The sequence below is a fragment of the Sapajus apella genome, unplaced genomic scaffold (genome assembly GCF_009761245.1).
Source record: "Sapajus apella isolate SASKATOON/1434 unplaced genomic scaffold, GSC_monkey_1.0 scaffold59, whole genome shotgun sequence".
Lineage (NCBI taxonomy): Eukaryota > Metazoa > Chordata > Mammalia > Primates > Cebidae > Sapajus > Sapajus apella.
This window is the reverse complement of record NW_022436999.1, coordinates 2437481-2455000: the sequence shown is the minus strand read 5'-3', so window position 1 is coordinate 2455000 and position 17520 is coordinate 2437481. Positions and strand designations below refer to the sequence as shown.

At 48.3% G+C, this 17520-nt stretch overlaps 1 protein-coding gene across 1 annotated transcript in view; it reads right to left on the bottom strand.

Annotated features, from left to right (window-relative positions):
- Positions 1-6974: 6974 nt before the first annotated feature.
- Positions 6975-17520, bottom strand: part of MAP3K9 (mitogen-activated protein kinase kinase kinase 9) — an 86150-nt gene continuing 75604 nt past the window's right edge. The window contains 2 exon segments of the mRNA XM_032245737.1: positions 6975-14913; positions 16586-17389. Coding sequence (XP_032101628.1) covers positions 14429-14913; positions 16586-17389 — 1289 coding nt within the window. The 3' untranslated portion in view covers positions 6975-14428.

The window sequence follows — 17520 nt, the reverse complement described above, 5'->3', positions numbered from 1 at the left end:
ACACTCCAGCCTGGGTGACAGGGTACAACACTCCAGCCTGGGAGACAGGGTAAAACCCTGACAGGAAGGAAGAAAGGAGGGGAGGAAAAAGAGAGGAAGGGAAGGAAAGGGAAGGGGAGGAGAGGGGCTGCCAAGTTCATGAATTACACAAATTTTTCCAAAATTCTAATTTTCAATTGAAAGCTTGAATTTCATCGTTGGCAACAAATACAGTTGTTTTCAGTGAAGTGACAGGCTAACTTTGTTCACTTGTGAGAAAATATCTGGGAAATACTCAATCCTGAATAATCATAGTTTGCTTGACAAGTGTTCTTTCAAGTAAAAATAGTGTTTCATTTAAAAAAGAAGAAAAAAAGGCAGCTAGTTCAGCTCACATCTCAATCATATACGTGCTTTTCCTCCAGGCGACCTTGTACTTCAGTGCACAGCAGAAGTACTTGATGTGACTTCACATGAATGTTAAAAAGATATACTGAAGCCAGGGTCAAGATTTAATTAACACAGTAATGTTACTAAGTAATTACTGCTCTATCAAGAACATTCTTCAGTGAAACTGGCATTTCCATTACTTCGAGTGCCTGGTGATGGAGAATGTAAGGAGTGCTGTCCCATTTGGTGTCTCTGCCCATGCCAAGATGCCAGGAGTTAGACCTGCCATGCTTTGGGATACGAATGTCAACACAGGAGAAAAGATAAACAATAGTTTAGTGTTATTGTGAAAATAGTTTGACCTCACATATCCCCAGGGATCGATGGCCAAATATTGAAAACTACTGCATTTACTGGGACAAACCTCCCAAGGTGGGTTGTAGGAGGAAGCAGGGAGGGGTTGTTATATTCTGATTTTAATATCATTTGCTCAGAAATAAGAGCAAGGAAAAGATCCCCTGGGCCTGAAATCCATCTCCTAAACCTCTCGCCCCACGTGTTATTATCCATTCCCTTTCTGTTTCCCTATAGAATGTGTCCTGAGAGACATTTTTTTCCTTACCCCAGGGCAAACTAAATAGCACGGGCAGAACCACCCACTTCATCTCCCGCCTGTGTAAAAATTAATCTTTTTTTCTCTACCGGTTATTTCCTAACACTAGTGCTTATGATAAAGAAAAGGCTTCAAGAACAAAGTGCTCTGTGAGATAAGGAACGCAAGATAAGTGAGCTGGCAGAGGATAAAATCCCCTTCACGTGCTGCACCCAACACCTGGCTTCCCCATTACCACCACCTCCTGGGACTATTTAAATCTTACTCATCTTCCAGGTCTCAACTTACACAGTACTTCTCACCTCTTCTCTGCCTATGTGCGCCTGTCTCTCTCCTCCTCACCATACAGGAAATATAGACATGGACAAAGACAGAGACAGACATAGACAGATAGATATTGAAACAGAGATTATCACAGTGCTTTAATTGTCGGCTTAACCTGATTTTCCCCACTAGATGGCAAATTCCAAAAAAGTGGCAGTTATTTTCTGTTTCATTCGCCCTCAGGGGTTTTAAAACCCAGAGACGATGTGTTTGAGCATGAGTTAAATATTTGCTTTTGATAAATGCCTTTCCACACAGCGCCATCCCCCACTGCATCTCACTGTCTTAAGAGTGCCTCACTCGTTGACCTGCCTGGTCCTACACGGAACCAGAATGTGCCAGTCACAGTGTAACTGGGACCAGAGTAGGCTCTCGATAACCATCTATCAGAGGATCGGAGGGATGAGTCTTTTCTTTCCAGGTTGGGTAAAGCACAGAACTAGGTGGGAATTGGTGCTACTTTATCAGGCCACTACTCACTAGCCCTCCATCTGCAGGACACCTCTCCATCTGAAGGTGTCCCATGGTGCTTGGTACGCTTCTCCACTGCATCCTAGCATGTCCAGTCTCACCAGGGAGACTGTCATTCTCTAGAGGATGAAATGTGCCTCTATTCTTCTTTCCCATCTTGTCTTGTCTCCTTCAATTTTTTTTTTTTTTTTTTTTGAGATGGAGTCTCACTCTGTCGCCCAGGCCATAGTGCAGTGGTGCCATTTCAGCTCACTGCAACCTCTGCCTCCCCGGTTCAAGCAATTCTTCTGTCTCAGCCTCCCAAGTAGCTGGGACTACAGGCACGTGCCACCACGCCTGGCTAATTTTTTTTTTTTTTTTTGTATTTTTAGTAGAGATGGGGTTTTACCATGTTGGCCAGGCTGGTCTCGAACTGCTGACCTCAGGTGATCCACCCACCTTGGCCTCCCAAAGTGCTGGGATTACAGGCATGAGCCACCACACCCTGGCTGACCACTTAATTTGGTGACCACCTAAAGATTGCAGTCTTCTTAGACACCTGGGTAGTTAGCCAGAAAGTCAGTTCATAAAGAGGATAATACACTGTCAAGCAGGAGGCCTACATTCCTGGAAAATCAAGTGTTTCAGGAAGCAGAGAAGTGTCGAGTCTTAGGGGTGGGGAAGGACTGGAGGCAGGGAAATTGTGATGGGCGTTTGGGAAGGTAGGCTGGGGCCAGATCGGGTGGGGTCCTTAAGGCCGTGCTCAAGAATGTTGGATCCTTTCCTGCAGACATTGCATGTGGCATGATCCAACCTGTGTTTCATGAGCACATTTCCTAGGGCTGATCTTTCTCAAGCCTCCCCATTGTCCTTCCATCACAAAGAAGCATCCAGTGTCTCCCACTGAGACCCCACACCAGGCTCTCCTGGTTGGATGGCAGCAGTGTGATCAGTGACTGAGAAGAGCAGGGGGCAGGTTGGCGGACCCTACCCTCACCTCCACCCCACCCCCTTATGGCAAAACATGTTCTCCAGCTTGAGCTAGTTGGACTAGATAGGGTGGGGATCGAGGGCTCAGAGGATTAGGACATCAGCCCCAGCCTTGAATGAAGAACATTCCACAGGCGAGTAAACAGGGTGTGGTGGACCTAGGCCCAGCACAGCTCCTTCCACAGAGGGGTGTGCACTTGTGTTGTGGGAACATGCTGCTTGCCTGTGCAGGGACCTGACATCCCTCACTACCTGTGCCCCTAGGAGACTCCCACAGCACCTTCTACTTAGAATGTTCTGTGTTCATGTGCTCTCACTGGATTCCGCTGGCAGTCTGCAGGTGCTCGCCATTCCAGCACCATCTCTCCACTAGAGGAAAGGGGTGAAGAAAGGGGTGAGGGGGCCAGGAAGTTGGCCCCAGTTCTACCTTCCATCAGCAGGGCTTCTGGAATCACCTTGTCATACTGCTCAGGGCAGGGGACAGCCTTGAAGCTAGTGGCCTGGGTCTCTGGAACATCTGCAAAGGAACATGGTTAGGATGGGAAAGCATCCTCAAACTACTTCATTTGTCATTGTTTTGCTGAATGGAAAAGTAACCTATGTTCATTTTTTTAAAGTTTAATAAATTCTAAAAGAACATTTTAAAATCATCTATGATATCTCCCCACAAAGATAACTTTCTTCCAGTCTTTTTCCTGTGCCTATCAGATGTGTATTTTCTTAAATATAAATAGATTTTCTGTATATAATGGGGATCTAATTGCTTTTGAAATGTTTTGTAACCTACCATTTAGCTTATCATGAGCATTTTCACATTTTCTTAATTATTCATGAGTAATATAACTTCATGAATAATCTATTCATGAATAATCTAATGGCCACATAATATTTCACATGGCCCATAAAACCAGAGCTAGGAACCCAGGGTGAGGTATCACAAGGTTCACTTTTTTAAAAATGTAGAGACAGAATTGTGCTGCCTGAGAGGAGAGGGAGCATCTCACCATCTCCTGCCTTGGTGCCTTTGATTCTTTAGGACTCAGCTCAGGTTCTGTTTCCTCCATGAAGTGAAGCCCCAGCTCAGTCTAAACCCAGTCCACAGTGCTCCTTTAGCACCCCATCATGACACTGACTCCCTTATTTTAAAGATTTCTTCATATTTTGGTCTCTCCCACCAGACCATATCGTCTTTGAGAACCTGCTAAAGAAGCTGCCAATCTCTGGTGTCCAGCTGGTACCTGGAACAGGAGGGTACTCAAAAAATGCCTTAAAAAGAAGCAGTTTAGTGCTGGGCATGGTGGCTCAAGCCTGTAATCCCAGCACTTTGAGAGGCCGAGGCGGGTGGATCACGAGGTCAACAGATCGAGACCATCCTGGTAAACATGGTGAAACCCTGTCTCTACTAAAAATACAAAACATCAGCTGGGCATGGTGGTGCGTGCCTGTAATCCCAGCTACTCAGGAGGCTGAGGCAGGAGAATTGCCTGAACCCAGGAGGCGGAGGTTGCGGTGAGCCGAGATTGTGCCATTGCACTCCAGCCTGGGTAACAAGAGTGAAACTTTGTCTCAAAAAAAAAAAAAAAAAAGCAGTTTAAGCACCCCCTGTTGTCAGGCATTTAGACGGTTTTGTAATTTGTAAAGAGAGCCTTCTTGCTCTCACTGTCTCAGATTCTATGTTGCTGGGTAAGGAAGAGGGTGGAAGAAGACCCAGATTCTTATTTGGGTCATTTGTAGTCTCTTGACTGCTCCTGTAAATAACATTGGGATGACTTATAAATCTTTATAAATCTTTGCCTGCATCCAACTCCATCTTACGATACAAACGCAGATGCCAGAATCAGACAAATCTCAACTTCACTATTAGCCAATTGTGTGGTCTTGGGCATGTTACTCAACCCTCTGGCCCTTTCTTCAATGTAAAATGGAGATAATTACAGACCTACTCTTTTTCTTTTTTTTTAAATAAATTTTTTTTTATATATAAAGACGGGGTTTCACCGTGTTGGTCAGGCTGGTCTTGAGCACCCGACCTCAGGTGATCCGCCCGCCTTGGCCTCCAAAGTGCTTGGATTACAAGCGTGAGCCACTACACCCGGCCATAACAGACCTACTCTTAAAGATGTTGAAATATTGTAAATGAGATAACATAGGTTGTAGTGCAATGGTTGGCACATTGAAAGTTTTTATTACTATTGAGTAGTAATGGGATTACTAGGCCTGTGTTATAGTTCTTAATACCATATGGCCAAGCTGCTTTCCAGAAACATGTAGCAATTTGTATACATGTTAACAGTATATGCTGCCTGGCCGGGTGACGTGGCTCATGTCTGCAATCCCAGCACTTTGGGAGGCTAAGGTGGGGAGATCACCTGAGGTCAGGAGTTTGAGACCAGCCTGGCCAACATGGTGAAACCCATGTCTCCCAAAAATACAAAGTAGCTGGGCATGGTGGCATGTGCCTGTAATCCCAGCTACTGGGGAGGCTGAGGCATGAGAATCACTTGAACCCAGGAAGTGGAGCTTGTAGTGAGCCAAGATCTTGCCATTCCACTCCAGCCTGGGCAACAGAGACTCTGCCTCAACAAAACAAAACAAAAACAGTATATGGCACCTTTCCATATGGCACCAGTGAGGACATTGGTCAATTTTTCATCTTTGCCCAGTCGGCTTATCTGGATCCTGGTCAAACTAACCTGAAGGCTCAGCAGAATCTCAGCTTTGCTCTCACAATCCAAGCATCCAACACAGAACCTCACCTCAGAGTCACCCTTCCCCAGGTGTCAGAGAAAAGAGCAAAGAGGTCAGAGAGAAATGAAAAGTTATAGCATTCACGCATGAGAGTGTCTGAATATTTAAGTTCAGAAGTCATTTTTTCCACCTGTAGCTGAGTGATGAAATAGAGGAGTCACACTGTGAAGAATGGCCTCAAACAAGATTTATCTTGTCTGCTTTATCCTCATCCCCACCTAGCACAAAATCATGGGAAGTGAGGGCACAAAGGCTGCTTTGTGATCAGCTTGCTCCAGAAGAGGCCCAGAGAGGTTAAGTGGCTTGCCAAGGTCACACAGCTGACAAGTGCCATCAAGAGCATCAGAGCCACAAGGAATCTGTGACTCATAGCCAGTAAATCTTATTCATGTCTACAACTCCATGTGTTTGTCTTCTTAGCTCCATTTACAACTTCACCAGGAATGTCAGCATGGTTAGTGGTAGGGAATAGGAGACAGCACGCACTCACAAGTGGCTCTGAAAGCCAAAATCCACGAGCTGTGTGGAAGTCAACTGTGAGCAGAGACTGCACTGTTCGGCACTGTCATTCACAAAGGCCCCCATGGTCCTGCTGGAGGCTCGTAGACCCTCAGAGAGGCTTCTCACTCACCTCCTTTCTGCAGCATTTCCATCTTTCTCCAGTTATTTTTTTCCTACATATGAAAACCCCCTGGAAACAGTCCAGTTACTTGCGCATTCAGTTTAATTAAAAAGAAAAAAGCAGCTGGTCGTGGTGGCACGTGCCTGTAGTCCCAGCTACTCGGGAGGCTGATGTGGGAGGATCACTTGAGCCCAGGAGTTCTGGGCTGTAGTGCGTTATGCTGATCGGGTGTCCACACCAAGTTCAGTATCAATATGGTGACCTCCCAGGAGCAGGGGACTACCAGGTTGCCTAAGGAGGGGTGAAGCGGCCCAGGTCAGAAACAGAGCAAGTCAAAAAACTCCCATGCTGACCACCAGTGGGATCGTGCCAATGAACAGTCACTGCACTCCAGCCTGGGCTATATAGCAAGACCCTGTCTCTGAAAAAAAGAAAAGATAAAAACAGCCGGGCACAGTGGTTCATGCCTGTAATCCCAGCACTTTGGGAGGCCAATGCAGGTGGATCATCTGAGGTCAGGAGTTCAAGACAAGCCTGGCCAACATGATGGCACCCTGTCTCTACTAAAAAAAAAAACAAAACATTAGCCAGGTGTGGTGACAAGTGCCTGTAATCCCAGCTACTCGGGAGGCTGAGGCAGGAGAATTGCTGGAACCCGGGAGGCAGAGGTTGCAGCGAGTCGAGGCCGTGCCACCACACTCCAGCCTGGGCAATAAGAGTGAAAGAAAAGAAAGAGGGAGGGACAGAGGGAGAAAAGGAAGGAAGGAAGGAAAGAAGGGAGGGAGGGAAGGAAAAAGAAAGAAGCAAAGAAAGAGAGCGAAAAGGATGAGTTTATGAAGAACCACAGCAAACCAGAAGTAATCGTTATAACAGTTTTATTCAAGTCTCTGTGTGCTCTGGCATTGGGACCAGGCTGAGATCGGCATTACACTGTAATACAATAAGAGGTTTAGCCACTGGACCAAGCCTGCTTGGCATCCCTAGTTAACAATTTACAGTACCGTGAAAGAAAAAAAAAAAAAAGCCAAAGGAAAGAATCTGATAAGTTTCCTTCAGGACTTTTTCATCTTTAAATATTGTTGACAACATACAATAACTTAAATCCCAAAGCAAAATGGGAATTCAAGGACACGGGGCAGGATACGTGGGCAAGACACTGGAGCAGAGGAGGTCTAGGGATAAAAACTCGTAGCTAATTACAGAGGAACCAAACAAACACCTACGTGAACTTTCACTTCACCTAGACTTAAAAGCCCTAAGGGGGAGGAAAATCCCAAAGAAAGCTTTTCTGTGAACTAAGTAAAACCCATCTCCAACTCCCTTCCTTAATCCTCTAAAAGATTGCCTTAGACTATAAGATATCTGGGGGTCGGGGGTGGGGGAGTGGTTGTGAGTCAATGTGCAGGATAAGAAGTGAGGTGAGGGAAATCAGACAAGAAAATGAGCAAGTTCATCACCTCCCTTCTTTGCCACAACTGGTTATCAAGGGCATGTGGCTCAATGTGCCAGAAAGGCAAAAGCCTGACTTCAAACGCCCAGGGAGGAGACACGAGCTACAGTAAGGCTTCCAAGCTCAAGAGACTAGGAGAAAAGTGAGAAGCTGGAATGAAGAGCCACAGTGGGGCACCTGCGGGCTGGAAACAGGAGAGAGGCTCACAGCCTTCAGTGGTGTTTGGAGAAGAGCTACAGAATTGGTATGTCCAACTCCCGTGTGCTTCAAACCCCTGGAGTCACTGGAGAGGCAACAGGGAGAGGAAGGCAGCCAGCAGCATCGAGGATGTCAGCTGAGACCTGCACTCCAGCCTGGGTGCAAGTCCAATCACAGGCAGATGACAGGCGAGCCAAGGACACAATTCCTCCTTGGGCAAAGGGCAATCTCAAAACCTAGGTGGACCTGAGCTAGGCCAACTTTATCTCAGAGCGCCTTAGCAGTGGCTTAGAAATGTGCTCAGAGGAAAAACAGAGATGGCTTTGGAACAAAGCAGATCAGCAACTTGCTTCCTTGCTGTGTGACCCTGGGCAAATCACACAACTATCAGAGCCTCGGTTTCCACATCCTTAGATGGGGGTAAATCCATCTCCCAGAATTATTGTAAGGAGTCAAAAATTATATATATATATATATGAATTGCTAGAATAACACTCCCCACGTGGAAAAAGTTTAATTATTTCTTATCATTTATTACTAGTCTCCATACCTAGGCCGGGATACATCTATGCCTCACTCTGATGGTGATGAAGAAAAGAGCTACAGCCAGCATGGCTTCTGAACTGGAGGTAGAGAGAAATGATGAGGATGAAATAAAGATGACAGAGGATGATGAGGGTGGTGGAAATGATACTAGCAGAGGATGTGACGAGCCAAATTCTGAAGACTCATTGTGTAGGCACAGAGCTAGGGAGAGTGGCTCCTGGCATGCCAGGGAGTGAAAAAGCCTCCATTTGCTTCAGTCTCTTCTGAAATCTGGAAGAGAGAATGAATGAAGTTTATTCACTTCTCCTAGAATTCAAAGATGTTCCAAAGAGGTTTAAGATGAGAATCTAAAGGGGCCTCTCTGCCCTAATCACTTCCTTTCTCTGCAGAGCGCACACACTCCCACAAGTGTCCTCAGGGCTGCAAAGAGCTGGAAAGGCAGGCAGAGAACACCAAGGAAATGTCACACCCAGGTGTAGATCCAAAGTTAAAAACTCTGCTATAAGTCTACACTCCTATTTAAACTCAAGCACTCCCAGAGAGCTGCTGTCTCACTCAGGACTTGAGGGGAAGGGTAAGAACAAAACATGAAACCTATTTCACAGTGGTACTTAAGTCCCTCTCACAGGTCCAGGTGAGGGGCAGGCAGAACTGCGTCTAGAGTAGAGTGAGGCCCTCGCCTTTGGTGCAAAATGTAAGGGGGCACCAAAAAAAGAAAAAGAACTTCAGTAATCATGATAAACCATATTGCAATGCAATTTTTTTAAAAAAATCAGAGTTATTGAAAAATTCCATGATGAATGCAGTATCAAAATTTTCAGTCAGGCTTTGTCTGGGTACGTGTCCAGGTGTGAAGGATCTCAGGAACGGCGGCATACTACTTCAGAAACCTAGCCTTGGACTTTGTGAGCGCAGGGCAAGGAACACCATGTCCCTGGGACCTTCGCTCCCCAGGGCTCCGCTTGTGGCTACTCTGACCATTGGGTTCAGAATGCCCACACACCTACCCTACATGTCCCACTAGCAGAGGCCTGTCTGTGCACACCTGGAATTGTATTCTGGTGTCCCATCCTGAGACACCTAACTAGTTAGACACCTATCATGTCCACACCTGCCAATCAGCCTAGTAAAACTAGGTGGTGAGTGCCTTCAAGGAGGGCAGGTCAGACAAGACAGGTAGGAAGATGGGTCGGGGAAAGGCGGGTCTGTTTCCAAGGGTTAACAAAGAGGTGTGGAAAAGCTCAGCTCCCAGAACCAGCTGGCCCCCAGGGCTCTTCTCTTTCCAGCTCAAGGCCCAAAGCAGGCTTGCAGGGGTTGGGGAACCACAGGCAGTAAGAATCAGGAAGGACCAGTCCTACTGGCTGCTGATCACAGAGTGAGCCCAACATGCTGCCGCGCAAGCCAGGATTCCCTGAACAGCCTAGAGAGGCCAAGGTAGTTTTAGGGCCCAAGAAGGGAAAAGGATGAGGAAGGGTGTGGACATGACCATCAATATCTCATCAGGACAAAATGAGAAACAGCAGTCTGAGAGGAAGTCCGTAAGAGACTCACCTGGCCTGCATAGCCAACTGGAAGTCCCGGGCTGGGTCATGCTAATTAGGCACCTAAACCCTGTTACTTAGCCTTAATCAGCAGGATTTCCACTTCCTCCTCCTGCCATCCAGGTAGCAATATCAGGGGAAAGCCCAGGACTGAGGTCCTCCCCAGAAATAGCAATGGGTTTTCCTTTCATATGTGAATTTTCATTAATATGAATTCCTAGTCTAGGAATATGCTGATCTGAAAGAAGAGATGCATTTGGTAATGTGTTTCTAACAATAGCATACCTTGACAAAGACAAGTCATTCTCAGACCTAAAGCCAAAGAGAGAGGCAGGTACCTTAGGTTAATCCATACGAAACAGCTGATATTCGACGGTTTTTAACATAAAACTGTACATATATTTCATACACACGCACACTTCTCTGCACAAGGGAAGCCATCTAGCAAGGCTGCAGTTTCTGTGCAGGTCTCAGAGCTCCAGGACCATACATTTTAAAGTTAGAAGGGCTTCGGGAGGGAAAGTAGATAGTATCGTCCCCAGCTCACAGAAGGCTTTTAAAGCCCAGAGAGGGAAAAAGATGTGCAAATTCACACACCCAGGAAGCAGGCAGCTCTAATCACCAGGTTCCTGCCAGCACGGTTTCCAACCCAAGGTGTGCCTTCACAACCATCCAGTCTTCAGTGCCCTCTGCTCTTTGCTTTGTTAAAAGTGAGCTGGATGAGTTAGGATGGTTAGGGAGGTGTTTCCTTCACACAGGGGAAGGAGAAGGCAGGGAGGACTCCAATGCGGAGACCACAGAGGCAAAACAGTTCCTGAAAAGTCAGGTCTAGATGTCCTAGGGGTATCTAGGACATCTAGATGTTGCTCATTGTGTCTCTGAGCAACAGCAGCCTGAGGGAAAGGGGTCTTAGTGACCATGACATATGTCCCTAAGGACAAGGGGACACTTTTCCAAAGATTCTTCCAGGAATTGGGATGATTCCAGGCTCTAAACAAATCAGACTGATGACCCCAAGAAATCAGAGACAGCCAACTGTCACTCTGACATTGCTACCAACCTTCCTCTCCCATTTCCTTCTCTGTAAGACACAAATGGTGAGGATGACATTGGCAGACTGTGTCCGACAAGTTAAGTGGGGGAATCAGGAGGAATGCTTGTCAACACCAGGTGCTACATAAATGCAGCAGAAGGGTATGGGCCTGATGGGCCCCCATTAGTCATGCTCAGCCACCTCCAAATCACTCCTCTTCTAGAAGCCAAAGGACAAAAGGCAAGTTCCCTCCAGGCAAAGGTCTCAACTTCAGCAACTCACCCTGTAGAGATGAAGCAAGCTCCCTCTAGGAGCTGGCAAGGAGCTGCGGTGCTTCACTGACCTTCTCTGATACATACACCCAACGCCCTTGAGAGGGAAGCATGTGATGACTGCTTTTAAAGGAAGGAAATCTGAGAGGGGCTAAAGAGACAAGCCTATGGCCACACAGCAAAAGCAGAATGGGGAATGCAGCCAACCTGTTCAGTTCTCAGAGCCCGGTGGCCCCACTCAGCAATTAGTCCAAGCCACTTTTTAATTTCTCTTCACTTGAATTTTCATCTTTAAGCATTTCTGCTTCTCTACTAGCAAGTGTATCAAATGTACAGGGAAAATGATGTCATTTTGCAAAGGTCAGGAGGAAAAGTTAGCACTATTCTGAGTTGTCCCAAATGTAAGATACCATTGTTGCTATTATTGTTACCAGAAGACCCTAGGGATGCCACAGGATGCCAAGTGAAGGGTATCCACCAAAGCCTCTCAGAAATAACATCCAGATAACTGAGGTATCTACTCAACCTCCTGGCAGCAGTCTGGATCCCCAAGGGGGTCCCCAGGGGATAATCCGAATCAGTGGTAGGAGCTGAAGGATCCAAGGAGCAGGGGCAGAGAGCAGTATCTGTTCCTATCACCATCTTCCAGGTAGTGAGCACCTTCCAAGAGCAGAAGGAATATGTCTTTGTGCAAAGGGAAGGCAGGAGAAGCCAGGGCCAGCTACTGCCACTCAAGTGGCTTCATCCACAGCTCCAGGGCCTGCTCCTGACAAGGACCACAGAGCATGGGAACCCTAGTGAGTAGAAAGCCACTGAGACCTGCTGCTATACAGATCCTCAGCCTGTCTCCAGCCTTGCCCCACAGAGAGAGGGTGGCAGTCAGGGGCACATCAGAGGCCAGGTGTGTAGGAGTTGCGAGATGGTAACTGTTTCCTCTTCGTGGATGCTCACAGCAGCATCGTTAGATAACCCTGCTTTTGCTTCTTTCAGGTACAATTATTTCCTTAGCAAAGGCCCAGCCTTCCTTTGTCTTTCCCCACAGTGGACAAGTAAGGATGGCATTCAACCTCTCACTCGATGGCGGGTGGCCATCATTCAATCTACACTACATCAGTTACCTACATCTTTCCAGGAAAGATGGCTGCAACCTAACACAATGGCAAAAGTTAAAAATGAGCAAAGGAAAAATCTCTGCCTCAGACCATAAAGCACTGTGTACAGCCAGCATGGTTTGGAGGGCCGCAAGAGGGCTATTTAGTGGAGCCTAGTATACACAGATGTGTCCGTGGCTTAGACTGGGGTTATGGAGGGCCCAGGGGAAGGAGGGCACAGAACAGACTTTTTATGTTCTTCTCCCCATCAAGACTTAAGAAGGATCACTAGGTGGGCTAGAACTTCTGGTAAAATTCACATTTTTCCCTCCTAGCCCAGGAGTAGGAGAATGGGGGCAAAAAACAATCCTTTGCATCTTGGTTTCACTGAACAAAGAGAAGGACAGAGAGGAGAAGCGGTAACAAAACCTTGGCCAACAAAACCAGTAGCGCCTCCCCGTCCAAGACTTGGTGGGCCCCTTGAACCAAAGTGCTAATGGGCTCATAAAGCAAGGAACAATGAAAACCAAGGTCACCCCTTTCATCAACCCCAAGGCAGGACATCTCTCCTCGTTATAGAGAAAGCGCAGCGACCAATTCATCACAGTTGCCAGCTGCACATCCAGGCAGCAAATGCAAGGAACCTGCTGAGTGACCTCCAACGTTGCCAGAGAAATACTCCAAGACAAAAGACAGTGGAGCAGCATTCAGAGAGTCTCCAGGGAAGACGGGAATGACCTTGAGACTCTACTCCCAATCAAGTCATCATTTCCACATAAAAACGACTGTTCATACGTAACACAAGAGGCCTCAGAGTAGTGGCATGGTGAGGACGTCCGTGAGAAAGCTTTAGAGGAAGCTCAACTTTCAAGTTAAGGAAACAACTTCCAGAAAGGTCAGGGTTGTCTTCTGCTATCCTTCCTACCCAGCTCGTGTCCAGAGCCCAGCACAGGCCTTGGTCAGTTTCCAGTATGAGGGACCTAGAGGTGATTGTATATCAGTGGCTCCCTGGGCACCCTATAAATAGCACTTTGCCACATGCATTTACAGAAGGTACTCCTGCTGGCTCCATTTCACTTCAAGGGCATCACAACATGGACGGCCCAATTGAGAGTGAATTCCCAACTCTCAGTGCCCAGGGCCCACCTTCGTATGTTATTCTGGGGCACTGCGTGATATCTACTAACCAAACACATAACCGAAAGCCCACAACTCCAGGGATTAGAGTGAAGACCAAAGGAAGGGAATAACACATAGTTTAGACAAAAAAAGGAACAGGAATTTTGTCTCTGACTTAGAACTGGCACCAGTGAGTGAGTCCCCCAAGAAACTAGTCCTGGGATGAGCATATGATTGCATCTGAACCTGGTCTGACCAGGTCCTGACCCCAAGCAGGTAAATGGGTACCTTCAACAGTTGCTGGTTTGCCTTTCGAGTGTTTCCAAAAAGAATAAGGACATGCTCCATTAACCTTTTCACTGCAACTTCACTGTATTTTTCCCAACACCCCCATGCCCCTGTTCTCACTGGGGCAGTTCCCCTTTCCACCTGTGGGCTCACATAAATAGGTGGGGCACCTGAAATGAAGATATGTAGTGCCAGGTCTGTCAAGCCCTATGACCCCACACTGGGCCACCTCGCTTTCAGTCTTCCTGCTAGCATGAAAAGGCTTAGGACACAGAAAAGCTCCCATCTCGAACCAAGCCAGATTCCGATAGCCGGGTGTTGGGGGAGAGCGGAGGAGGAGCAAAATCAATCACAGAACATTCAATACTGGTGTTTGGGAAGCCAAACTCAGGGCTAACAAAGGGACCCCAGGACAGCTCTTTGCACACCCAACTGGCTGAGGAGAGGGAGCAGCAGACAGATTTGGCTGAGTGACTCTGCAGGGTCACTCTAAAGGCAAGGAAGACTGTGGAGGGTGGGGGACATGCATGCACCCCTCCCTCCCCTACACAGCCAGAACTGATGGCCACAGCCCCTCCAGTGGACATGGGCAGAAAGACCCTGCAGGGCAGGAGACCCTCTGAAGTGGCCCTGTCCCTTCCATCTTCAAAGTGCATTATCAGTGCAAGAAGTAGGGCTGGATCTCAGGGGGTCCAACACTGAGAAAGGGCTATGCCCGCCAGCTCCCCCCGTCTCCTCCGGCTGTCCCCCTTGCCCACCCTGATCCTTTTCATGCTAAGACCAGAACTCCTGCTGGATCTCGTAAGGGGCAGGCCTGTGTGTGTTCAGTTCTGCTCTGCATAGCGGCACAGTGCTGTCCTGACTCTGCCCCTCTGCGTCCAGGTCCAGGAGCGTCCGCTCGGCAGGGGGCAGTGGCCCCGCCTGGAACGGGAGCAGGGCTGGAAGTCCAGGCCGCTCCTCCACAGTGCTGCTACTGCTAGCAAAGCAGGAGTCCAGGTTGCTGGGCGTCTCTGTGCTGGAGCTGTTGGCTGGGGAGGTGCTGCGGGCGTGGCTGGGGGACACAAACCACCAAGGGTCCAGCCGTTGCCGGTTGGCAGAAGGGCGCGGCCGAGGCAGAAACTCCAGAGTCTTGGGTCTCTCCAAGGTAGAGTCCTGCTGAGTGTTCCAGCGCCTTGGGGTTGGGGGGAAGACCACATTGGGGTCAGGGAGACGGGGGAATTCACCTGGGTCTCGGCTGGGACTGGGAGTTTTCAACATTCCTGGTCAAAAAAAGGCAAAAGGAGAGGCATCAGAAGATGCACCATATTTTCAGGCTAGCTATCCACTACTCCCCCACAGCACTACCAAATCCCTATGCGCTCAGGAGAACATGAATCAGCAAAGATTTGTGGAGCATCTACTATGTGCCATGCAGTGGGCTGGGAGGTACTGGGGACACAATAGTGTCATGTGTCACAAAAGAAGGCCCGGATCCCTATGTCTGGTAAGAATAATAGGATACAATAGGATATCTGTAATGAAATAACTTAAGGCAGATGTTGGCAAATGACACACAAGCTGGCCACCTGTGTTTATAAATGAAGTTTTAGATGGGGTATAGTGGCACATGCCTCTAATCCTAGCACTTTGGGAGGCCAAGGCAGGAGGATCACTTACGCCCATGAGTTCAAGACCAGCTTGGGCAACATGGTGAAACTCCATCTCTACAAACATTTTTTGCAAAATTAGCTGGGCATGGTGATGCATGCCTGTAGTCCCAGCTACTTGGGAGGCTGAAGCAAGAGGATGCTTGAGCCCAGGAGGTCAAGGCTACAGTGAGCTGTGATCATGCCACTGCACTCCAGCCTGGGTGACAGAGTGAGACTTTGTTTGAAAAAAATGAAAACAATAAAATTGTATTGAAACACAGCCACATCCAGTGTCTGCTTTCCCACTACAGCAGCATTGTTGAGTAGTTACAACAGAACCTGTATGGCCTCCAAAGCCTAAAATATTTACTGTCTGGACCTTCACCAAAAAAAGCTTGCTGACCCCTGACTTAAGGGATCATCTCTTTGTTCATTCATGGTATAAACATGTGACGGGAACGGAGCTAGGTATCAGAAGTCCAAAGGTGAGTCACGGAGGGTTTCTGTTCCCAAAGAGGTCACATATCTGAGCATAACCAAAGAACAGGAGGGCAGGTCATACCAATGGTTAAATACAATTGTTGTTAACACTTAAATCTCATTGAAAGGATACTATTATCCCCTCTTTCCCTACTGGATTAGAGGCTGTTTCCAAGACAGACTTAGGTCTCCCAGGGAGCAAGAGATGGTGACAAGAAAGACCAGGGATGAGTGTGTGTGCCCAGGTGTCAGGTCTCAAGTGGAGAGGACAGGCATATTTACAGGAATAGCAATTTACCTGGACACATCTCCAAACCTGAAGAGGAAGGTATGAGTCAGGGGTGAGTGCTGAAAGGTGTGATGAATAGGTGGAAGCCTGCCTTCTGAGTGTGTGAACTAATGCTATAATGAGAGGCAAAATCCCAGCTATGTGGCAGAACATAACCCTTCCCAACTACAGTGCAAGATTCCTTCCTGGTAAATGCATCATCCTCCTCAGGGAAAAACTAGACTCCTGCCCTTCCTGTGCCCTGAAAACACTACCCTACCCTAAGACTCAGGGCCTGGACATTCCAAAGGAGTCCCAGGTCTTCTGATTCTTCCTGCCTGTCTTCTCTCAATCCTCAGGGAAGACCCCCTGAAGCACAGGTCAGAGAGAAGACAGCCAGCCCTGGCCACCTCCCTGATCCCAAAACCGCATTTCTTAATTGGCTGAGTAAGAGGAGGAAAGATGTTCACTCAAATCCAGAGGTGGAAAGAGAAAATGAGGCCTGCAAACGGAGAAGTACAAAGAGAAGAAAGAGAAAAGAGGAAGAATTCTCACCTGCTCCAGGACTGGGGCTCAACCCATTGCTGGAGGGGCTCCTGCTGGCTAGGAGGGCCACTGGCTTAAGGGCCCCATCAGAAGGAGTCCGCCGGTGACTGCTGGGCTGCGAGGGGGCGGTGAGGGTGACATGGGTGGGAGTCAGAGATTGGTTAGGATCTTGTTTGAAGCGCTCCACTCGGACATTGACCAGGGGGTTGTGGGTACACGGGGTCAGGGGAGGGGCCTCTACTGGGCTGACTGGCATCTCATACACGACGATTTCATCGCTGTCGGAGCGCAGCAGGGAGCGTGTGGAGTTGCACTCGGAGATGGAGGAGAGGGAGAGCAGCGTCAGGGAGGCAGAGGGGTCTCCTAGCAATAGCATGGGTTCTTCCTTCTTGAAGAGTTTTCGGGATGGGGGGCTGGTGCTCCGACGAGGACGGCTGGACCTCTGAAAAAGACCCTCCCGTCTTTTCTTCTCCTCCCGGGCTGGTGGCTCAGGCTCCTCCACAGGAAGCAGCTGGCACTTGCCAGCTTCCAGCAAGTCAAACCCTAGCCCTGTGGCTGCCAGAACGGCTCCACAGCCGAGCAGAGCCACCTCGCAGCGGCGGTGGTGAGCACCACCCCGCTTGAGGCTGTTGGTTGGTGTCAGCTGAGGGGTACTGGTGGCCGAGTTGACTGGGGTGGGCTCCTCATGGATTCCATCACTGGAGGGGCCATCCCCATCCTCTCCACGAGGGAATGGGATACAGAGGTAGGACTGGTTGGGTGAATGCTGTAGACGACTGTCTTCACTCCCTGGGCCTTCACTGTCCTCATCCTCTGTGAAGATGACAGGGGTGGGAGAGAAACAGGAAATGCAAATGAAGTGGCAGGTATAAGAATCTGGTCCTTTCCCCTAACCCAGGCCTCCTGTCTCAGTGTCAGGGCCACAAAGGTCCAGTGGTGTGATG